General features: G+C 24.2%; 1 protein-coding gene across 9 annotated transcripts in view; it reads left to right on the top strand.

The window, feature by feature from the left end:
• LOC129619394 (protein sidekick) overlaps window positions 1–25,937 on the top strand; it is a 91,474-nt gene that overhangs the window by 39,227 nt on the left and 26,310 nt on the right. For 8 of the 9 annotated variants that reach the window (XM_055534655.1, XM_055534654.1, XM_055534650.1 and 5 more), the window contains exons 2-5: window positions 17,009–17,185; window positions 19,527–20,277; window positions 20,892–21,019; window positions 22,883–23,350. In XM_055534655.1, coding sequence (XP_055390630.1) covers window positions 17,023–17,185; window positions 19,527–20,277; window positions 20,892–21,019; window positions 22,883–23,350 — 1,510 coding nt within the window. In that variant the 5' untranslated portion in view covers window positions 17,009–17,022. The remainder of the gene's footprint in view (window positions 1–17,008; window positions 17,186–19,526; window positions 20,278–20,891; window positions 21,020–22,882; window positions 23,351–25,937) is intronic. The other variant, XM_055534656.1, reaches the window with a different exon arrangement.

Here is a 25,937-nt window from a genome sequence, read left to right as displayed (position 1 = left end):
ATGTGTACATGATATTATAAATGTAGATGTATATTTTTATTAATACAGGGTGATGTACAGCCTAATATAATTATTATTTGTTTCAATCGAAGAGCTAGTTACAGCATTTCTACAGTTTCAATTAGAATTTTTACTCTATATTCTTTCGCCATCCAAATACTACAATTTACAAAAAAGTTTGCTTGGAACTGACAACATTTCCAGTAAAAAAAAAGCATTATTATAGAACTTAACTCTTCACTCAATTCAATTTTCAGGGTATGCTTCAAAATAAAAATATTTCAACTCAAAAATCGTACAACTTTCGGGATATTTGCAATTTTATTCGCTTCTAAAAATTGATACAATATTGTATCAAACTGCACTATGAAGAGTAAACAGGATTAAAAACTGTCGGAATTAATAAAAATGCGTAATTATATTGCATGTTGTATGTAAATAGCTCTATTACTTATATGTCGTGGAAAAGCTTTGTATTCAACAGGCGAAATTAACATTGTTCCTGAAAAGATTTTCAATACAACGTTGTAATTACATAATTTCCTTCGGATAATATTAAAAATTAAGTAAAATATTATTTTATGGCATTCAATTTTTCTTAAAATTTCGAATCAATTTAAGAGTTCGAGCACATGGCACACTGTTTTGCCACAATATACAAAAACAAAAAATACTTTCTTATTTTCTCATTGGAAACAAATCCTTTCCTTTTTTTACATCTTAATCTTCATTTTTATGAACCTTTCGAATAAAACTCCAATTTTCATCTTAAAGAAAATGAACATCATCTTCATATCCTTTTAGTTTTCCAGTCCTTTTTTTTTCTTTCTTTTCATTTTTTGAATGAAATTCCCATCATACTTCTTTTCTTCTATCATATTAAGGATTCACTTACATATACATATATACAATCATTTGTACGTATGTGCAATATAGTTGTTGTTATTGTGATTCATTCAAAAAAAAAATATAAGAATGAAAATATTGTGAATAGTTTTTATAAATAAAGTTAGAATCAGTTCACTTCAGAAGCAGTGATTATCCTTACTTTTCTTTTTCTTTTTTTTTTATTATATAATATTATATTCCTTATTGTGGTTTTATCTTTTACCATATTTACCAGAAATTTATACCATTAAAAAAAAATTCAGAAACAGTAGCGGAAAGGATATTATGTTGCGTCAGATTATTTTTTAACTTAAACTTAACAATTTTCATAAAATTATATTTGTGCTACTTTCCCTTCATATATGTGTCAAAAATTTTGTTGTATTCTTAAATGTAAATAAATAAATGAATAAATGTGTATTTATGTAGGTATGTAGGCATATTGTGTATAATGTAAGTTTAAGTTGTTTTTTATTTAAATAATTTTTTTTTTTTTGGTATAATTTCATCTTAACCAAAATAACTTTTATTTCTTATTTTTTTTTTTTTGGGTGTATTTATATGTGTATTTATTTTCCCGTTATTATTATAATAAATATAATAAAAAATAAATAAAAGTTTATTTTGTAAATTTTTTTTTAACCGCATTTTATGAATTTTATTTCCTACTTATTCTATGAATTTTCTATGTACTGGTTTATTTATAGAAAAATTATTTGGTGTTCTTATTTCTAGAAACTATTCATTCGGGCAATACAAGTGTTGTTCAAAGTCCCTGTTGTTAATATTAAGACCCTGTTCATTTGTCTACTCTGTTGAATCAACAGACCTCATCTGTTATTTAATTGACGCTCCCTCTTGTCTAAGTTTCAAATTTTGTTGTCCAGTTTTTTTAAAAATGAAGTTCCATAATGATTTTGTTTTGCTTCAAAATTTTGCAATCTTGAAGAGAAACTCAATAAATTTGAAATGTTGGATTTTATTTTTTAAAAAAATATTATAGTTCTTTATAGGCTTGATTTTAACTTTAGAAGTATTAACCAAATTTCGACAGAAAATGAATTTTTTTGTACAAGCAAATTCGAATTGAAATTAAGAATTGAGGAGCTTGATTTAGGCAGTTATAGCAATTAATTTTAACTAGTGTTAATTAAATAAATTAAATTTTTTTTTTGAATTAGCAATGTTCAAAAATTATTCAAAAAAAATCAAAAAAATATTACAATTCCAATTTAATGGTAAAATTATTCACAATAATATTTTTGTAAAATAATTTCCCATATTTCATAATATTATGACGATGTAAATTGCACTGCTTTTTTTTACGAATATTTCAGCATTTCAAGCAAAAACCATATTCCCGTTAACCTTCTTACTTTGAATAAAAAATCGTATGTAAATTGTGGCAATGTTGTAAAATTTTAATTTAAATACTACGAAATTCTGCAAATTTTTAACATGAACACTTCCTCGGAACGAGTTTAATAATTAAAATCAAAAAAACGCGTTTTTTTTCCACAAATCTGTTACTTTTCATGTATATAAATAAATAATATTTCAAAAAGAATTTTAACAGTCACAATCAAAAATTTTAAGTAAAAATTTTTTCCAGTTTTTTTAATCTTTTCAACATTTTTTTCGGTCATTTTAACAGTAGTGTTAAAATTGAAAAATAAACAAAAAATAATTGTAAAATAAATGCAGTGCCATGAAACTCGTTCTGTCGGCGCATGTTAGAACATATATCTATGAACTTATTTTTATCGTATTGCTTTTAAAATTCCTTAAGAATTACAGTAAAATATTTAAAAATACATACAACTTATAATATTGTGATATTTATTCTGATTCATTCACAATCAACTATTTATGTAGTTCAAAAATTTAATGATGAAAATTTCAATTGACACTAACAGTAATTAATACTGAAATAATACTCATTTTATATTGAAATGAGTGTTAAAATGATTAAATGAGTAATAGAGAATATAATATCCCTAAAAGTATGCAATTTCAATATACAATTCATGCATGACAATGCGATAATGATAGTGCAGTTGAATCTATGTAAGAGAGAAATCTGCTTAAATGATAATTATTTTGAATTTTGCTGTTGAGTTCCCTAACAATCTAATCCGAATGTATTTTTTATCTACATAACAGGAACAGGAATATTTCCATTCAAAATGACTTTGGAAAATAATTTTACTTTTGCCAATTTTTTATTTGTAAGAGTATTACTACTCTTCTGAGCGGTTTCATCTTTTTTTACAAAATGAAGAGTTGCTTGCCACCTGAAGTTAAATAAACATCTACCTTACAATTTTTGGTTATATACGATAAACGAATAAATAGTACAATGTAGGCGATATGGGCTCAATAGAAATTTTTCAGGCTGATTCTTCAACAATACAATAACACGATTATTAATTGCAAATGAGACTCACGTCAATAAATATTCCACACAGAAATTTACATTTACTGGTATCAAATTGCTATGAAAAGTTTAAACTAAATATTTGATCCTATATTTCATACTCGAACCCCCCTAATCTTAAACTACAATATCACTTTCATATAACAACAATTTTTATTTATATTTTTACATAAAAATTCCATAACACACACGCACAAATATGTTATCCTTTACACAATATAATTTTTTTGTCCCAACTTACCAAAATGCATATGTGCATAAAATGTACGCAAGTCAGCTTTAATTTACAAATCTCTTTTGTATCTTTTAAATAAAGTTTTTCATTTATTTAAATTTTAATTTTCTTTGTGCTTTATTTTTGAAAGAATGCGCTATTTTTCTCCATTCAATTCTATATGAAATAAAAAACTAAAATTCTTTTTCATAGTAATGCATGAATAAAAAACCCTTTTTAAGTATTTAAACTGCTAGTAATACCGAAAGTATATTAAAATGAAATAAAAATGAATCTTAACTGGGATCTTAAGCGAAATAAAGAAGAAGAATAACAAAATAAGTAAAGTAAGTACACACAGTAATGCATGCAAGAGTCTTCATCATCCTTGTTGAGTGTAAAAATTTCAAAACTTAAAAATGCATTCATCTTTTATACATTAAGAGAAAATGATTTTTTTTTTTTTTGTTTAGATTTTCAAGTAAGCCAGTTCTGTTCTACATATTATACAATACAAACATTTTCGGTATGAATAGTTAAAACTTACTTTACTTATTATTTTCAAAACTGAGAAAAAATTCTTATAAAAGATTCCGTCTGCATGTAAAATATATTAGAAAAATATTATTTTACCATTACTGAACAATTCAGGAATAAAAATGACGATGATGCCATCCATCATAATTTTTTGTTTTCTTCTTCTTCGCCTTTTATTTTAAGAAAAGAATGTTTACAACAAAAAAGAAAAACATGTTGTTGAAACATTTTTTTTTTTCTCTTCAACATTTCATTTTTTTTCCATTTGTGTAGTTTATTGTCCTGATGAATATATGAGAAGAGAACTAAAGCAAATGAGAATAAAAAAAAATAAATGAAAAAACCTCAGTCTCCAAAGAATTTTCAACTTACCAAAAAAAAAATGGTAGTTTAAAAAGGATATTCGTAATATGACTTTTTAATGCATATTTCTTCTTGCATTTTGATCTATCTAGCAAGTCTAACCAAATAGTATTCAAAATTGAAAAGAACAACTATGTACTTAATATAAAAACTGGCAATATAACAATTGAATTCTCAATAGAATCTGTCAGAATTTTTTATTACACACTTTAAATAATAATTCGTGTATTTGAAACAGAAGAGTTTTGGTTACTTTTTTTTAATATGTCAGAAAAAGAAGAGATTTTTTATGGAAAATTAGCAAAAAACAAGCGATATACAAGAATAAGAATCGAGCAAGATTAAATGTGTAAAGAAAATTGTAATAAATTTTGAAAAATTTACAGTAAAATTAACGTGATTTTCGTCATAATTGCAATAAAGAATGATTTGGCTGTTGAAAAGTTAGATTGTTTCAGAAATCATCTTTTATTATTACATACTTTTGAAATGAATAAATGAATAAATGGAGTATTAGCATAAGACGAGGTAATAATTCGCATAATGCGGCAATAGGGCAAACCAACACTATGGGGAAAAACGATATGCAATGAGACCAGTTAATTTTAGCCTAAGCTAATTCTGCGGGTCTAATGTCTTTCCCTCGAAGTGTCATCGAAGCTGTAATAGGTTCTATAGCTGAACAGCGTCTGATTGGAGTCATGAGGGCGTTCTCCTAATGAAATCTGTACAAGCTGCTGTGACGGAGAAGGAGACCATGGCCCATCTGAAAAGATGAGTCACAATCTCCTCCAGAAATATAACATAATTTCTTTCTACTTAATTTGGTAACCTTATTACACTAATGAATAATCTCTTCTTTTTTCATCCTTTCAATATGCAACCATATGATGCACATGCATTTTTGTGGTTATTCATTGCATAATAATAAAAAAAAGAAATCTGGAACATTTTCGTTTGAATAAGAAACTGAGAAACTTTTATAAAGTTCTTAACAAAAATTTCATATTTTTTTAGTTGAAACATGTTGAGATTTTTTCTTTGAAAAGTGTTGATTTATTCATGCAACTTTTTTTTTTTTTTTTAAATGTTATAGAAATTGACTTTTAAAGACTATGAAGAAGTTGAATTTCACGAAAAAGTCACAAGTAGAATATTTTGAAAGAAAATTCAAAAAAGCTACTTAAGCTCATCACTGCGTAATTTGGACTTCAATGAATGAACTAGAATAATATTTTGTTTTTCATATCGGAAATTTCACATTGCCTCACTTGAGTTACAACAATTTATGACATAGATTTGATGAAAAAATTTATTACGTAGATATTTGAAAAATTTTGAAATTTTTCTCCAACTAGTGTCACAAAAAAAGGCCTCATATCTCTTTTTTATAAAACAATTTCGATTTTTATTACAACCTTAACAAAATTCCGTTGGTACATGGCATAAAACGAATGAAAGTGTGTATTATAAAATTTCTGGCTAATTTATGTGCAGTACTGTATAACATCTTTGCCTGAACAGCGATTATTTATTTAAAAGCAATAGCCAGTATGATGTATAATTAATTTAATTATACTGCCCTTTAAAGCAATATTAATATGCTTTTTCTGGTACAATACTTACGATATAACTCTATTTTAATATATTCAGTAATAATTACCGAAAATAAACACAACACACAAATAATTTGATAAAATAAACACAAAATCTTAAATATGCATCACATACACTTACGATTACATACATGATAAGTGAATAACTCACTTAACAATTAATTTTAAAAGTGGTGATCTTTGCATGAATCAGCAGTCCTTAATTTTACTTATATGTAAATTTTTTTATTTGAAATTTATTTAATAATCAACATTTATTCTAAGGTTCAGACTTGATTCAACTAACATATATAAAAAAAATTTTTTTTTCAAATTTATTCATTCAAACTGCAAGATGTTGCCATATATAAATAAAAACAAAAAGTTTAAAGAAATAAAAAGCAGGATCAAAAGATTTTATAAATTTTTATTTATAATTTTCATTTTTTTTTTTGTTGTTCTTTTAATTTGATTTCCTCTGCAACTGACTGACATTACAAGCCATTAAACCTTTTAAAAAAAATTTATTAGGAACATTAACTGTCTTCTGTCGTTCTATAGCAGCAACAACAAAAAAAAAAAAACTTATTTTCTAATTAAATTTTTGTACATATATTAAACATATATATATATATACATATATATGAATATATTATGTTCCCTTAGAGGTATCCTAAAGGTTGGTTTTTTTTTATTCACCTCATATCCTCATTTTCATTTTGAATTCAGAAAAAAAAAATACTCTCTTATGTTAAATTAGCTATTTCTACAATATAAATTCATATTATTCATAATATATTTTTGTTTTTATACCTATAGGGATACACAACCATCCATAAGATAAAATTAAAAAAAAAATTTATACATATAGTATGTTATTGCATATAAATTGCACAATATTTTCTCGAGAAACGAAAATAAGAACCAGAAGGAGAAATAATAATATAAATGTTACAAAAAAAAAAAAAAAGACGAAATGTATGCCTATCTGAAACAGGATGCTATTAAAAACCTTCTAGTATATACAAATAACTACTATATATGTATGTATGTATTTGTATCATAAAATATGATTTACGTATATGAATAATATTTTTTTTTTGCTAAATTTACCGGAATCGGAACAAAATAATAAAAAAAAAATGAAAATATGATGAAAAAATCAGAAAATATGAAAATGTTTAAAATGTCCTTGGGGCTCCAGAATTATATCATTCTACTGTATACACATACATACACATACATATATGTGTACTTTTTTTTTCCACAAAACAAACCATATACTAGCTTGTACTAAATGTGTACATGCATGGTTGTTCCAACCAATCTACCCCAGTCTCCTATATCCCCCCTACTCAAAAAATAAAATTTATTTAACCATTATATTACCATTTTTTTTTAATTTTTTTTCTTGTTGTTTTTTGTTTTTTTATTTTTTGACTTAGTTTATACATATATGTAGATACTTACCTGAATTTTGTTTTCCTTCCTCGATACATTACAATATTTCCTTGTATATATATTATGTAAATTATGTATAACGATGATCATCATATGTAATAATGATATTGATTGTTTTGATGATGATAAAAAATTATATTATTTGAATATATTATAATGCGTGCGTATATGCAAATTTCGAATTTTAGATTACCCCTTTTACCTTAAGTATAATGTCAAAAAAAAAAAAAAATGGCAACATAAAAATAAAAGAGAGAGAACACAGAAAAAAATAACAAAAAAATTAAAAAACAAAATACAAAAATTGCCTTTTTTCTGTTGAAAATATCTTTATTTTGTATAGGGTTACGGATGTTAGATCAAAAGTCCCAAAAATATGAAATCTAAATTCGATTTTATGTAACATCAAAACGGCCGAATTTCAATTTTACTTAAAGTTTCTAACAAATTCAAAGGGAAGAAAAACACTGTCTTTTTGCTCGACTGGCTCTGTGCATGATTACAAACCTACATTTTTTTTTCTAACCTTCACCTAAATTACTTCACCTAACCTTCACCTAGAAGTATGCAATTTTATGACATATGGAGAATAATGAAGTAATAACGTTTTTTTTAAGACCAGCTGGAGGAGCATTTGCTGCATTATACAGCACTGAAATCCGTTTAGGAAAAAGTATATTGGCTACTAGATATTAACAAATTCACGTTCACATGGAATTCACTATCGTTCCTAATTTTGCTATACTCGTTTAAAGTTTATAAAAAATATTTTTCAAATAAATTGCTCATTAACACTAGATTTTATAACAATAGACTTTTAGTGAAATGCCCCCATATTTTTCTTTAATGTTGTTAATTTTTGTTCTGTTGCTCTTTGCTTAACATTAATACATGACATTCACAAAACTTACAAAACTTCTACGTGTAATTTAAAAGGGAAATTTAAAAAACAGAAAAAAATAACCATATAGCTAAGAACACAAATACAAAATTAATACCGTATAATTTTTAGATTTTCAGATTTTTATACGATAATAATGGTATCTTGGGTCTCATTTCAAATTTTAAAGATTTTATATTTCTTAAATTTTTTAATTTTATTGTTGTATATGCGAAAAATGTAAAAACAAATGACTAAAATTTTAGTTTGTAATAAAAAATAAAACTCATAAATTATTTTAAAAAATGAGTGACGAAAATTTGAGGTTTTAAAATTAGGTTGCTTAATAAATAATACTTAAAGATTTACATAATTTCCATAATATTAGAGAGAATAATTTTAGCAATTTCTCTAACTAGTAGGGAAAATTAAATATAATTACAATAAATTAATCTGACCGCTATTATTTAATACATAAAGTTAACTATTTCCTGTAAAATGATTTTAAGGTTTAAAATAGGAACACAAAACTTTTGATTCCTATATATAGTTTACAAACATAACAAACTTAATATTTTACTGTTTGGTTTCGTCTTTGTTTGTATTTTAAAAATTCGAAATTCATCAATTGATTAATTTTGGAGCTTCTCTATTCTCTATTAAATTCAATAATTCTAAAATCTGCAATGTATGTAGATTGTATACACTTAAGGTTAATAAATATCACAAAAATTCTGCTGCCATTTTAATAATGACAAGCATTTAATTAAGCAATTATACAATAATAGTAATGCAATTTATTATAAAAATTCCTTATATTTTTAAATTTAATCATAATCATATTTCTATATTTGGTTTCAAATAAATTTTCTTTAATAATATCATAATTTCATAAATGAATCCCTCTATAAAATTAATAAATCTATCTCATAATTTCTATATTATAGAAATTAGAATATTATAATTTAATAAATCATTAAAGCACTTTAATAATTTCCCATGAAAATATTAGAAATAATTTCGAAATTTAAAATTATTTTTATCTTTTATTAGAATCTAATTGCACCAGCTATAATAGTTTTTCTTTCCGAAGCCAATAAAATATTAATTCTATTTTACGATACTAGCTATATACAATATGAATGTTGTACATTAAGAATATTATAAAAATTTAAAAGAAAAAATAATATAAAAAGGATAAGAAATTGAAAGTATAATTGAAAACAGAAATATTTTCAAAATGAATTTCTAGGATATTTTCTAATTATAATCTCTTTTTTTATATAATCCTTTTATTTAATTTAAAAAATAAAATCTTATATTTTGCAGTATTCTTAATAATTTTTTAATTTCTTTCATAACTTTTTGAATTTTATACATATAAGAAACAAGATCTATATTATATTGATGGAAACTATTTCAGAAATGATTGTGTATAACAATTTGTTGGGTGTTCGAAAAAAATTTTTACAAATTTCAAAAAAATTATTCATCATAATATTAAAAATTTAAATTATAAATTAATTGCTCTTTTAATTAACACATTAAAGTATTACAAATTTATGAAAAAAACTTTTAATACTCATTTTATTTTAATTTCTTAATAAACCCCTAGAAGTATGCTAATAACACACAATTTTTTTTTTCTTAATTTCTTGCATGAAACCCTAAAAGTATGCTAATAAATAGAAATATTTGTGTATTTCTAATATTTTTTTTCAAAATTTCTGTAAAACACTTCACATCAAGGTTGTATTATAACCGAGCCTTATATTATACGCGAGTAAGACTATAATCGATAATATAATCTTATTCGATAATAAGTATAAAATACTGCTGGAATTCAATCGCATAATAAATTTTAGTGACCAATCAATAAAGTCCAAAATTCAAAATCAAATTGTTTTCATAATTTCATTACGAGAAATTTCTAATTTTATCGTGTTATACATAGCTTAATTCAGTTCAAGCCAATTCTTGCCACGATCAAAGTTATCCATATTTTCAAATAAAAAATTATTAGACAGAAAAGACCTCCTGTAACAATGATTGTTGATGGCAATACAACGGTTTTGAACCGATAAATTTTCAATGCCGAAATTGTCTGTGCCGAATAATTTTCTTTCGATATAATTAATAAAATAATGATTTTTGTAAACTCTGTCAAAAAATTTGTAAAATTAAATTTTTACTCACTGTAATGTTTCCTTAACTTGCCTTTTTCAAATAATAGAACTAGTATGCAAAATTGATAAATGAGATTCAATTAGTTACGAGCATTTTCTAAACACCATGTAGAATATGAATAGAATAATAATGATATTGTTGAATAACATCTCAATTTCTTTATTATGATGACATTTATTGAACAAAAACTAAATATTGAATCTTATATTTCGAAAAATTGAAATTATAAAAAAAAAAAAATTAAATTTTAAATATTTCCTTTTCTAATATTTCTTATTTATTGAAATATTTATTTTTTACTTTTCATTCACCATACACTATAGAAAAACTCTTGTCACCTTTATTTTCTGCATTTCCTTATACAGATAAAATCACCTTTAAAGTGAAAACACTATTCATGTATGTATCTATGTACTATTTACATAATGTACTCGTATATTATATAAAATCTATTTCAATATTGTGTCTTGAACGGAATCACTAGTTTTTTCTTCTATCATATTTTTATCTTTAACATGAGTACGACTCTTCTTATTCATAGATTATATACACTCAAAATCAGTTACTTACTATATCACTTTATAACAAGGGATCAAATAAAAATACTACAAATCAAATAGAATTTGAAAAAAAAAAAATATAAATATAAAAATTGTAATTCACTTTTTGAACTATACCCATTTGTATACGAGTATTATACATTCTGCACACAATTACAAACACAATGTTAAGGATATATTTAAGTTGAATATCGCATTATATTTAAATTGTGCATTAATATCCTTGAATATCTATTTCTATATCCCTTTTGAAATTTACTCACAATATAACTTTCTTATTTTGATTGTATTATGATGAGATGAAGTACGTAGAAAAAAATTCTTTATAGAGATAAACTTTTTTTTTGGATACTATAAAAGAAACAGTGTGCACTTCATCAAATGTGAATATGTTATAATGCTCTTATGATCGAGACGTAAATGAGACACGAATATTAATTAAGAAAATCAGGTATTATGTAAGCTAAGAATGGTGCTTGCGATTAACCTAAAATTGAGTTATTTTTAATTTTAAATTGATTATTCCTCCATTAGGAGAATAATAGTCTTGGCCACTATTCTCTCTAAGTCAGTGCTAGTCTTGCACAACTATGTTAAGCGAATTGTCAAATTACTGTCTTCGTATTTTTTGTGGATTTATTTTTTTTCGGATTGATTTATTTAGTTTTAATAATTAACGAGCTGCGGAGCCGATACATAACAACAGACCGCTCTATCCAGTTCCCTTGAAATCTGCCAACATAGATGACAATCTTGACATGATTTTTTTATAATTTAATGAATTATCTGTCAAAGTGCTTTCAAGTAACTTTTTTCATCCGTTAGATTAATGTTACTCATTTTCTTTTCTGATTTCTACCATCCAGTTATCACTAAATTCGTCGTTATAAAAAATAGTTTTATACTACAGAAAATATAAACTATATGCTTATAATGAAATCCCGTTACCTGCTCGTCCTCACTTCTATTGTAATATAGAAGGGGGCACCCGACCAATAAATTCATTTTTGTGTAAATTTACTAAAAATCAAAAATTTTACATATAATAGGAGTCAAAGAATTTTAATCTAATTCAAATATTTAAGTTATATCGAATTATTTCGAGGCTATTGATTCAATGATTACAATATTTTTAGATCATTCATATTAAAATTCACAAAATTTTATATTTCTCTTCAAATTTAACTATGTGAGGTCCTTATGTATGAATATCACTGCGAAATACTTCAAAATTTAGATAAAAGTCATTTTTCTTTCCTCTATGATTCTGCTATCATCATAGTTTTCTTATCTTCTCCTTTTTTTTATCATTATTATTAAAATATAACTTTTTATTTTATTAGAAATATAAGAACGTTTTAAGGATTTCTCTTATATATATTAAATGTAGAAATAAGGATAAAGAATAGAAGAAAAAAAAATTCTTTCTTTCCTCTTCAAAGATCATTCAATGATTCTTAAGCACTTTTACTATATAAAATACATAAATGTGTCTAAGAGATAAATAAAGATAAAATTGAATGAAATAACCTGATGAATTATTATCCTTTTTAACCTAGAAATAAATAATAAAAAAAAAACGAGTTCTGCATAATATTCAAGAAAGAAAAACAAAAATGCAAAATCCTTTTTAAAGTGCATATGTAAGAGAAACGTTTTCCCTCTAGCTCTCTTTTCATATTTTATATTTATTTTTTTTTTTTCCTTGCTAAGAAACGCTTATTATCATATTATTGTGTTATATAGAAGACTTTTTCACATAAAAAAAAAAAAACAGAAAAAAAACTTATCGATATGTGAAAATAATACCGAGTATTCCTTTTGTTATGTGAATGAACTCAATATTAAGTAAGCCATGAACGAACCGAACAATATTCGTGTTAATATTCTTTTAAAGATCAAATCTTTATCTAATAATGTACATGCATATATGCAGAATATCGAAGACTACTAGGTGTACTTATTTAATTAATTTCAATAATATTGTTTTTTTATACTTTTTACAATAGAATTTGAGTGCGATAATAGAATTTGTTTTTTAATCTATTAGATCTACTTAACATAATATCTTTCTATTGTTTTTTAAAAAAATATGATTTTTAACTAATATATTAAGTATTTCATTATGTAGATTAAAAAAATCCAAATTAGGAGAAGGACCCGGTGTAGAAATAAGAATGTGTTATTAATCAAACTACATAATTTAAGAAATTTATAAATGACGATCATTCTGCGAAAATCTAAAATTTAATAAAATCATATTGCCTATAAAAATCAAATTTTATAATTGTCATATGATTTAAACCAAAAGTACCACAGTGCGGCTTTCTCTGAGTGATAGTGACATATCGTAAAAATTTCAATAACTTTATTATTGACAAGAACCATTTATATTGTGACTTTTTATTTTATATTATTTAAAATGCCATAATCCTCCATACCTTATCAAATTCACTTAATGTAATGGAATTTGATGTTCTTTTCAATTCTTTAAAAATAAAAGGTTTTTGTAACTTTTTCTTAATCATATTACAAGAAATTAGAACATGATTCAAACCAATTGCCTAAAAAAAACTAGCACATTTTCCTTACAGAATTAAAAACAAGTTTTTAAATTAAAACTATTGTTCTTTATATGGATGTTGCTGTTTATATCACAATCTCCTCCTAAAAGTATGCAATGAATGAAAATTAATTTATTATTCAAGTATGCAACCATTACACGACGGAGCCGCAATGAATCGAAATACATTTTCTGTTAAGAATAACATGAAATATTGCATACTTTTAGGAAGACAATTAAAATTAAATAACAATGAAGGTAATTATAAAATATTCATACCTAATTAAATCAGTTAATTTTTGTTAAATAAAAATGAGTTGCCGATTATCCAGACCTTAAAACATTCAAAATTCCTTAAATTATAATTGAATTTTAATAATTTCACCTCGTCTTTAAATTTATCATGTTTATTTGAATAATACTCGCAAGTGTATTGGAAATTTTCTAAATACTTGTTATACATATTTAACACACACACACCATAATATTGGAATTGAGGCCTTCATCGTCATTTTTACAAAATGTAATTACAGCTAAATTAAATCCATTTTCACACTACTAATATATACATACAATTATAGATATACCTATATACATATATAAATAAATAAAACTTCAATACCAAAAATGAACATATGAGTTACAAAAAAAAAAAAATTAAAATAAGAACAACCATTTTACAATGTCATAATATTGCACATAAGATCGAAATCCCGTCTACAAAAAAAAAAACTTTATACGAAACTTTTTCTCAACTTAAATAACATTATGTCATATTCATGTATGTATATGTATATATATATATTCAAGAATGCACAACTTACATAATCAATGAATGGAAGAGAAAATAGACCAAAAAATACAAAAGGTGACAGTAATCCTGATTGCAGTTCTGATTCTCATGAATGAACACACAAAATGAATATTATGTACCTACAATACTACATGCACAGACACACACAACTACACACATATTATAACATTCTAAAAATATATTAGTAAAATGCAAAAATTAACAAAAAAAAAAAGGACAATATAAATTTAAAAAGGAAAAGAAAAAGGAAAGAAAATTCAACAAAACGAAAAAAAAAAACAATCAAAATTAAAAGGGATACAATTCAAAAGTTTAAGGAATACAAAATGTAATATACAAACCAAAATCTAAAAACCATCATCCAAAATCCACACAAAAATCCTCTTTTCTGATTCCCATATATGTATAACAGTTATAATATTATATAACCAATATACTTTACGTGCAATGCAACATATGCATTGAACGAAAAATGAATTAAAATCTTGAATGTTGTCATAGTTATGTTTTTTTTTTTGTTTTTTTTTTTGCTTTTCACATTTTCTATCCGATTTTAAAATGCAGGATCAAAAAAAAAGGAAATAAAATAAAGGATTTTTTTCCTTGCTAGTTGATTTTCAACAACAAAAAAAAGTTTATGCAGTACTTTCCAATATACTTATCGTCACACACATAATACAGCTACACTAACATAGAGAATGACTTTAGAAAAGGATAATATTTGGACTCAGTATTTTATATGTGTATAGTAATGAAAAAATAATAAAAAAAAAAATAAATTTAGTATAAAATCTTAATGACGTCGAGACTATGTCAATGGATTTATAATATTAAGAAGCGGCTCTTATCCGGTTAAAAAAAAAATCCTAAAAACACCATAAACACAATTACATAAACCTTATATATAAAAATAAATAAGATGATATTATATACTGATATGTTATATATGCACACATACATACACACATTATAAATACGTAATTATTGTTTGAAAACTTTAAATTAAATGACATCCTTTTTATCTAAAATCTCTTCTATATATAGAGAGAAGCAAAAAAAATGCATGTTGTAAGGATTAAAAATGGGATTTCATTCATTCTTTCATTCTGTTAGTCAGTCATTTCGTATTCATTTACTCATTTCATTCAGTTCAGACATATAGATTTTGAACACACACAATTTTTACTACATATGTTTTTTTTTTCACCACTAAAGATTATAAATTTTTCTAAAGGATTGATAAAATGTTGGAAAAAAAAAATGAAAGGTTTAAAGTACAACCTATTTTCAATGATCTGATTATAATTAAAAAAAAAAATATGGGGGAGGATAATGAACCAAGCCATATATTGTGCCCATGTTAGATTACTTCAATGTTTTTCCTATATAAGGAAATTAGTGTATATAAGTATGTGTTTTTGGAAAAATGTTAAATGATTAAAAGTTTAATATTTTTTTTTTATTGATAAAAGGAAAATTGATTTTCATAAATTGTAATTTTTTGTTTTCATATTATTTTTAAGTTTAAAAGGATTAAAAGGACGAAAAATATATATGTAAGAAAATTTATTTGATAAAAAAAAATGACGATTAGTCGATAATAAGAATTTTTAATTTCTTGGAAAATTGCACAGTATTTTTTTGCTTTTATAATTTAACACTCATAATCGGCTTTTAAATTAAAGAAATGTGAGCACTTGTATAGAACTAGGTGGTAGGTGAAAAAGTGTGTTAAACTAAGTAACAAAGGCTATTGAATTAATCAATGTGAAGAAATTTTTCAACATGGCATTTTAATATAAAATGGTACCGATTCGGGTTGAATTAGACTTCACTTGAACGAATTAATGAAAAAATATTTTGAAATGCAGTTGAAAACCAAGTAGAGAAAACCTTTAATCTCATAATATTTAATTTTCAATTAATATTTCTGGAAGTTGATCAGTTTAACCTAGAATTCTTTTTATTTACAAACCACGAAACGTGGAGCAATTTTTTATCAAATTATTGCTAGTATTCAATGCTTTTTCTAAATGGTGAATTCCATAAATTCTTAACGGTATTAAAAATCATTTGATACGCTATAAGAAATCGATAAAGTGAACTTAGAATTCAGTATAAGAATAATTTATTGATTGATTAATCCAGAGAAATTTTAAAGCCGACTAAATATAGTTTGGAATCAGAGCTAATCAATAAGCAAATGAAGTTTGATTAACAATCTCTAAATGAAAGGTTGATTTCCATAATTTTAAATATCAGACATAGATATACGAGTATTTTGAAGAAATGTCAAAAAATTTAATATTATCAAGTGTGCTGTTAAATAAAATTAAAATTATAAAATTAAAAATCATTTTTCCAATATTTTCGAAAATTTCAAAAATTATTTCACTTCAAATATGAAATCAGAATCAGAACTTCCATTATTTTAATATTTTTATGCAAACATAATCATTTAAACACAAATCTAATAATTTATTAAATTAAAATAAAATTTCTTTTTCAGGTTATCCACAACCAATGTATAGATGGCTAAAAGATGGTATACCAGTTGGTGACTATTCAACTAGTCAATATTATAAAATTCATAACACAAGACGTGAAGATGCCGGAAGTTATCAATGTATTGCAAAAAATGATGCCGGTTCAATATTTAGTGAAAAAATTGACGTTGTCGTTGCATGTAAGTATAGACGTTTTCTTTTTAATATTTTGAGTTGTACTCTAATTTTTTTTTTAATTTTCAATTGAAATTTACTTAGAATTAATTTACATATATAATATAATTTTGCTTCAATTAAGTTTAAATTTTCGAGATCATGGCCATTTCTTGAAAAATACAAATAAAAATCTTAAATTTTTTGAAGTGATTGTGACATTTTTCGTTTACAACAGAATTTTTTAATTTTAAGTACAAGAATAATTTTCTCAAAATTTAATTCTTAGAATTTTTCAATGAATAAATGTTTGCTGAGAAACACAATTTGAGGCAGTTTTTTCAAAGTTGTTTATGATAGAGACCAGTTTTGCGATTACGAGCGGCGAATTATTTTTTTTAGGAAAATTATCGATCATCTCTAGAATAACACAACATGAAAAAGTTAATTACAAAAATAGTGTTATGTTTTATTATCATGAAGTGAATATAATTTTAAGTCTTGTAATTTTTCACATATATATGGCGGAATCTCTATGCAACAAGTCCTCTTTATAGTGGAAATCTGATGCATTCTATTTCAAATTTATAAGAATCCATACACGTAAAGCGAAATCTCTGTATTATGAATTAAACTTTTGGAATTCAAGTTGTTTATTGTAGGTCCATTTTATGCATATAAAAGCGTCATTGGATTTATAATTTCAGAATCTGTATGTATATCAATAGAAATGCTAAACAACAAATTTTGAAAATTAACTTTAGAACTTCCCATATTTTTTGATTTTACTAATGAGAACTATTATGTAAACAGCATAAAAATAATTCCTTATTCAACCACAATTTCGACTCAAAATTCAAAAATTTTAAATTGCGTACACTGAATTATAAAATTCGACAAATCGTCATAAACCCACTTTTCATAAATAACAATTTTATTTACAAAAAAACAAAAAAAAAATTTTGTATTTTCAAATTCTTAAATAAATTTCAAAATGATAAAAAATATCCTTTTTACTTCAATTAACTTTTAAGGGAAAATTCATCATGATTTTTATTCCATTGTACAATTGCGCAAATATAAACTATTCAGTCTAGAGATGACCATCATTATAAATAATCATTAAGAATAAAATAAATTCAAGTGTCCTCGGATAATATAAAAAAAAGTTGTATCATTTCCAGTTTTAATTCAATAGTTCCGATCTCTCTCTTTCTATGTTAAGTGGGTAGACTGCCGCAAGTACATTCATTCTTTTCTTTTTTTCTCCGAATATTTCAATTTTTAGTGAATTTTTTTTCTGAAAAAATTGAAAATTTCAATTCAATGTTATATTTGAGTAGAATATGTATATAAAAATGTTGTGAGATTTAGATAAATTTTTAATAAGAAATAGTTACATACATATATCCATATAGATATATACTCGTAATATGAATATGTACAAGATTATAAGCGACTGACTATTCTAAATTAAAAGGAATCAATTGAATAATAAGACAAATATTAATTCCAATTCAAAATAAAATGAGAATGCAGAGATTAAGTTGGTGATCATGATAATGATGATGAAGTTGATGATGTGAACGAGACAGATAAAATGTATGCAAATTTAATTTTTCTGTTTTGTTTTAAAGTATGGAATTGAAATAATGATAAAGAAAGAAATTTAATTGCCATTAATTGAAGGTTATACGAAGAAATTAAATTATCAAATTTTTTTTTCCCATTTTATTAATGCAAGTTTCGGTTGGACAAACGAAAACATGTACATAAAACATATTCTGCAAAAGTTAAGAGATTCAAATTTATTATACAAAATTACTTGAGTTGTACTTGAGTCATAATTTATGAGTAATTACATAAATTTTGTTATTGAAACTTTGAATTAAAAAGATGATTTTGAAAATTTTTGAATAAATTAATAAAAGAATTAAAAGCTAATTCTTGAATTCAATTTAAGAGACAATTTAAGAAACTAGTTCCAGATAAATATGAAAAAAATTAGCAAACATCAGAATGAATTTTATTTAAAAAGCAGATTTTAAAAAAATCTGTAATACCCTCAAGGTCTCACAAGCCAACAATCTATCTACGACTAACACAAAGCTCCTAAACTAACCGTAATGTATAGCACATTCTATTAAACCATATGCAGGCGCTTATTGTCGCTAAAAGTCCACTAAAACAATAATTATTAGAATATCCTCAATAAATTTATACAATTATACGGAGAATTTTAAATTAAATGCAATTTTAAAATAAAATTTATTACCATTTTTTTTGTCCACTCTAATAAAAAACCGTTATTTTTTCTTAAATTATTGATGCAAATTTTTTTATCGTTTATTTTTATTTTGTTTATAGATATGGGTATATTTGAGGATTTAACAGAAGGACGTATAACAGTACAATCAGGTCATCCAGCTGTATTTAATTTACCACCAATTGAATCAGTACCAATACCATCTGTAATGTGGCAAACAGAAGAAGGACCATTAAATTATGATATTAAATATGCAGTAGTATCAAATTCAAATCAATTAATTATACTTGGTACAGATGAAGATGATCGTAAAGCGTATCGTGCACGTGCTATAAATACACAAATTGGTAAAGAAGAGAATAGTGCATTTATACATTTAAATGTAACTGGTGATCCATATAGTGAAATAGCACCAGAAATTATTGTACATCCAGAATCAAAAAAATTAAAACGTGGTGAAGAATCATCTGAATTACAATGTATTGCAAATGCCAGACCATTACATGAAGTTGAAACATTATGGTTAAAAGATGGTATATTAATTGAGAATGCTGGTATTGCATATACATTAAATGATCCATGGAATCGTACATTAGCATTATTAGCAGTTAATTTAACGCATTCAGGTGATTATGTATGTCAGGTACGTTTAAAAAGTGGTGGCTATCCAATTGTAACATCAACAGCAAAAATTATTGTACAAGAGCCACCATCATTTTTTATACAAATGAGAGGTGAAACATTAGGTGAATATGGAGCACAAGTAATATTACAATGTGATGTTATTGGTGAGCCAGCACCACATGTAACATGGTTTAGAAATGCAGAAGCTGTTAACTTATCAAGTGGAAGGTAAATTAGATTGAATTAATTATTCTGTTTTCTTTTTTTTCTTTTTCAACTTTTTTGTATTTATAAAATTTTTACATTTTACATTATCTCTCCTTTCATTCTGATTTTCTTCTATAGTAGAAAATACAAACATACAAACAAAGTTTTAATAAATTTTCACATGTACAATATACATAATCCTTTTCTGTTTACTTTTTTTTTTTTTTGGAGTAAACATTAAATCCAATGGGAATTATTATAATTAAAAGGATATAATTTATATCCTTTAGGGTATTTGCTTCCGGTTTTTTGTATTTTTCCATTTATTTTTCATTCTCTTCTCTTTCTTGAATGTTTTTGAATGTTTACCAACAATTGTTGTTATTTATGCTTAAATGGTTTTCCTAATGCAATTTATCTGATCATATTATCTTAACAATTTCATTTTTTCTCCTACATTTTTGATTAGAAGGAAAAATATTACCAGAAAAAAAAAAAACAAAAAATGAAATTAATTTATTTATTATCCTTGTTCTAATTATTTTTTTACATGATATTATTTGTTTCTTTTCTTTTCTTCCATGTTTTCATAATATTCATTCATCTTGACCGTATAAATAAATAAAAAAAAAAAGTTATCAAAAAAAGGACGATAATTCTTTGGTAATTAAAAAATTAACAATGGATGATTCGGCAATGTTTCAGTGTCTTGCTTCAAATGATGCCGGTGAAAAATCAGCATATACGTGGTTAAGAGTTAAAAGTAAGTATATAGAAAAAAAAAATAAATAAATACTTTTTAAAAAAAAAAAAAATTATACTTACTCTGATGAAAAAGATTAAAAAATATTTATTTGTGCTGAGATTATTTATTCAGTGGATTTTATACTTAAAAAATTTTGATGTTTTCAGAAAAAAAATTTAGGTCATTAAAAAAAATCAAAATTAAATTGTTTATTACGGCAATAAAAATTAATCTCATATGTAATTTGAAAAAATTTCGATAAAATTGTAAGTGCTTACAAGTAACATAAACAATTTTTTAAGTTATACAACAAAAGTCCAGCAAAATTTTCAAGAAAATTTGTTCTCGTGTTATTTTAATAAGTCCGGAAATCCTTTTACATTTATGCATCAAAGTCAGCATACGATTACATAAAAATTAAAGCTAAAATTTGGAACAATTTCTCTGTTGGGGAACATTTTACTACCAAATTCTATTATTTTTACAACACTAAAATTATTTTTTATCCAAATGAGAGGCGAAATATGAAAATAGAACGTATAATACTATTATGTGAATGAATTGCAACTCTTATCATTTAGCATAAAATCAAAAATTTAGCCTTATACTTGTTTTATTCATCTTATCGAATATATATTAACTGATTTCGTAACATGTAACGAAAATAAAATTTTGATTTCATCCGTGTATTAAGAACTGGGCGAAAATATTACAAAAAGCATATCTAAATAGTGTGAATTCAATGAAAGTGATAGCGTGTCTCTCTATATTACTCTAACATTCATACAAATTAGAAAATTTTAAATAGACAATAATTGAAATACTATAGATCTTTTGTAGCGCGATAAATAGTGAAGACCACACATATTTATGTGTCAGGTTACGTTTTCGTAGTTCATATTGTGTTTATGAAACTCTCTACCATACAGAATGGAACTTCATGTGTAAGAATAAAAATTGTTTAATTGTAGGTCTCTCTCGGAACCCGTTTTAGGGGCTAGTGGCTCTTAAAGGAAAAATTTTTTTTTTACTTGATCGAAAATCGTCTACAACTTTGGCTGTGTGAAACATAACTGTGAATACCTGATAAAATAGGTTATCCAACAAGTATACAACGAATTACGTAGCATACTTTTAGTTCAGATGTCACAAATTAAAAAATGAGTTTTTGAAAATTTTTTCATTTTTTTTATTAAAAACGAACTTTTCAGCGTGATTTAATATTGTAGCTTTTCGAAATTTCCTCCAAAAATGTTCATGGTTTCTATCAAAATGCCAGTAAAAGCTGTAACGTTCCTATTGTAGAGAATTTGCTTTTTGATTGGTACAAGATCTTCATAAAAAATTTACTAATTTGTAAATAATAATTTCAATGAAATCAAACAATTTTGAATTTAAAAATAAAATTGAAATTCACAATATTTAATATTTACAAATTGAAGAAAAAAATTGTTCAAATATTTAAAAAATTTATTTAAATTTTTTACACAATTATATAAAATCATATGCGTTCAATTATTCTAAATATTTTATTATATTGCCTCTAGACAAAACAAGAAAATTTCATAAAAACTACAAATAAAATCCACTGAAAAATAATTTTAGAAAAAAAATAGAATTAAAGAATTTTAATTATTATTTTATAAATTCAAAATTTTATTTAATATTTATTTTTTCTATTATTAAATTGTTATTAACAAATATTTTCATTTTCTCATTTATACAAAAATTTTCTCTTTCCAAAATAACTGCTTAACAAAATCATATTATCAAAAAAAAAAAATTTAACTACCGTTCCTGTTGTGCATTGAAAAAAAAAAATATGTATTGCAAAAAAATTCCAAAAAAAAAAAACAAAATCATTAACATATGAATAAAAAGAGACCCTAGGTAAACTAAATAAGGATATTTATAATCCAAAATTTATTACTACTGCAACTGCAACCACAGCTAGTTTAATTGATATCACTGCCACTAATATTTCTACCACTAATATTATTACTACTACTTCAGCTACAACTACTACTACTACTACTACTAGTAATACTAATATTAATATTTTAACTAATTCTAATACAATTAATTTATATAATGGTAGTTTGATAAGAAATAATAATGGTAATAGCAATAATAATAAGAATAAAAATAATAATAATAATGAAAAAATAATTTCAATGCCAATTAACAATAATTATAATTATGGTATAAATTTTATAATAAAAAAAAATGATAGTAATAAAAAATTGTATAATGTAAAAAAAAGAATAAGAAGATTAGCGCAACCAAGAATAATAAGGGTGAGAGCATCAAATACTGGATCAGGTTCTAGACGAAAGCAGTTTCATTTCGGTATTTTGTCTTTCGGTTTATTTGTTTATTTTTTGAAATTGTCTCTTTTAGTTTTCCTTTTTTTTTTTTTTTGTAATATTCTTGATTAGTTGTTGCTATCATTGTTGCTATAAATTATTTTTCAAAAATATTTTTTAATAGACACAAAGAATTTGTAATAAAAAAACAGCAAAGATTAGTTTAACATTGCACGTGAGCATTTTTTTGCAATCAATTTTACAATTATAATGCATTTTGATCTCTTTTTATTTATTTTTTATTACACTTTTTATATTCATGCATAAATTTATTTAAAATTTGCACGGCACCTAACATTTTTATACACATATACATATTACTATATCTTCATGTTATGTGGCATATTTTAAATCACATAATCTTTCAAACTGTATATTTTTTGTATTACTCGATAAATGAAATATTTTCTTAATTATAATAGCAACCGAGAATTAAAAAAAATATTACTTATACTCGCATACCAATGAATCATATAATTTTAACCCATTTCATCTTATTGTCGCAACTTGCAATACGTATATGGCCAGGAATTTTTGAGTTTACATAGACTAAAATGGATTTTAAATAGCAAATTCAATAAGCACGAGTTCAATTCAACTTATAAGTATGCTTCAATATACAAAAGTTAATATATTTTAATAATCTCCAGTAGCCTCTTACATTTACTGAATTATATATAAATACGAGTGATAATGGTTGGGCGAAGAACTATAATTACCATTAGGGTAACAAAGTTTAACATAAAGGTTTTTCTTTACTTTATTCTTTCGCAGTCTTAATATCAACCAATTTCTGATTTTTGTAATTCTACCAATACAATAGTTTACCAAAATTAAACTTTTAGAAAATTTTAATTACCAAATTTAACATATTGTAGTGTTGAAAAATATTCTACTCTTAATACGAAGAAAGAGAAATATATGAGAAATTTTTTATTCTTTTATTTGATATGGGATTACTAACTTCGAATTAACAAATATTTCTAACTGTTTAGGTATTTACAAGAATACAAGATTCGTATTTAAAAATTCATACAAGAACACTAAACATGTTCTTGCACAATTAATAGCAAATTTTAATGATAGACTTATTTAAACGAAAAAATTTGAAAATTCAGTTGTTCAGTCTGTTAATTTGAGCATAGTTTCTTTATTTTCTTGTATTCTATAAATTAACATCTTACATAGTATGTTAATTTATATAAAACGGTTGTTGTAATAAAAAAAAAGGTACATATTTCCGCATAATTATTATCAAACGTTTGTAAGTATGTACATATACCAATTGTACAATGTACATAATAAATTCCGTTCTCATTATTCTTTTCATATATAACAAAATAGAAAATATGCAAAGATTATGTAAAAACTAAGAGATATGAAATATCTATGACAACAATAATAATTATTACCTTTGAAATTTCCTTCAATATAGATAAATTTTCTTATTTTTAATTAAATAATTACATAAAATGTATATATATACACACATGCATGCATATTTAAATTGTAAAATTTATAATTGTCTTTTTACATCAATAAGTGAACCTAGATATGTACGATATAATAAACACCATTGCAATTTATAATAAAAATAATATAGTAAAGAAGAATAAATTTCAAATAAATGAAAGATTGAAACTAAATTAGCATTGCATTTCTTATATAAAATGGGTTAAAAAAAAACCGACAATACATACAAAATTATAAAATTTAAAAATAAAAGGAACTTGTAACAAGGATAATGTTATCCTGGTCTACATTCTAAAATCATATACGTGTGTATTCATTGTTATATTTCATTTCAAAATATTTGATATTGTTATCAAGGATTTTCACTACAATTTCATTTACTTTACTTGAGTTTTCCTATAAAATAAATAATATAGAAATAGTAAAAGAGATGTAGGTTAGACTTAAAAACTTTTGATTTCATTGAAATATATAGAATTCAATTTATGTAATGGAAATTATAATGAAAATGTTAGATTTTTCCGGCAGTACAATACAAAGACAGGTTTAAAAATTCTTACAAAATTGTTTATCGTAAGCTTTTCGCCTTTATTTCTATAAAACATTTAAGTACATTAAAGGAATTGAAAATGTAAAATTATCCTTGCGTTAGCGATAAGAAATGAGATAGGAAGGAAGAAGCTAAAATTATTTGAAAATCGTTCGCAGCCCTAGAAAGTGAAGACATTTCAGAGAAATTCTGAATAGAAACGATTTAAAGCAATCATAAGAATTAGTAAAAACCATATGAGAATTTTTACGACTTGCAAGTATAATAAAGAAACGTGATAAAACAAGTTATAAACCTGACTGATCTTGAATATTACGTAGAAAGGCGTTAATTTAGCTTTTCAAAACATTATGAAAAATGTGAGTTTTGGGGCTCTAATCTAAGCAAAGTAATAAGCACTGAGATAGCGGGCACAATAGATTTCTAAGAATGCTATGCTGTTCGCGTAAATATTACCGCTTCTGTGGCCCCCTGCCGCCTGATTTAAGATGCTTCATAATTCAAATCATAATACGAGATTCAAGTTTAAAATATAAGAAAAAAATAC

The sequence above is a fragment of the Condylostylus longicornis genome, unplaced genomic scaffold (genome assembly GCF_029603195.1).
Source record: "Condylostylus longicornis isolate FDR11 unplaced genomic scaffold, ASM2960319v2 ptg000013l, whole genome shotgun sequence".
NCBI lineage: Eukaryota > Metazoa > Arthropoda > Insecta > Diptera > Dolichopodidae > Condylostylus > Condylostylus longicornis.
Note: the sequence above shows the minus strand (reverse complement) of the source record. Positions and strands in the feature narration are given on the sequence as shown.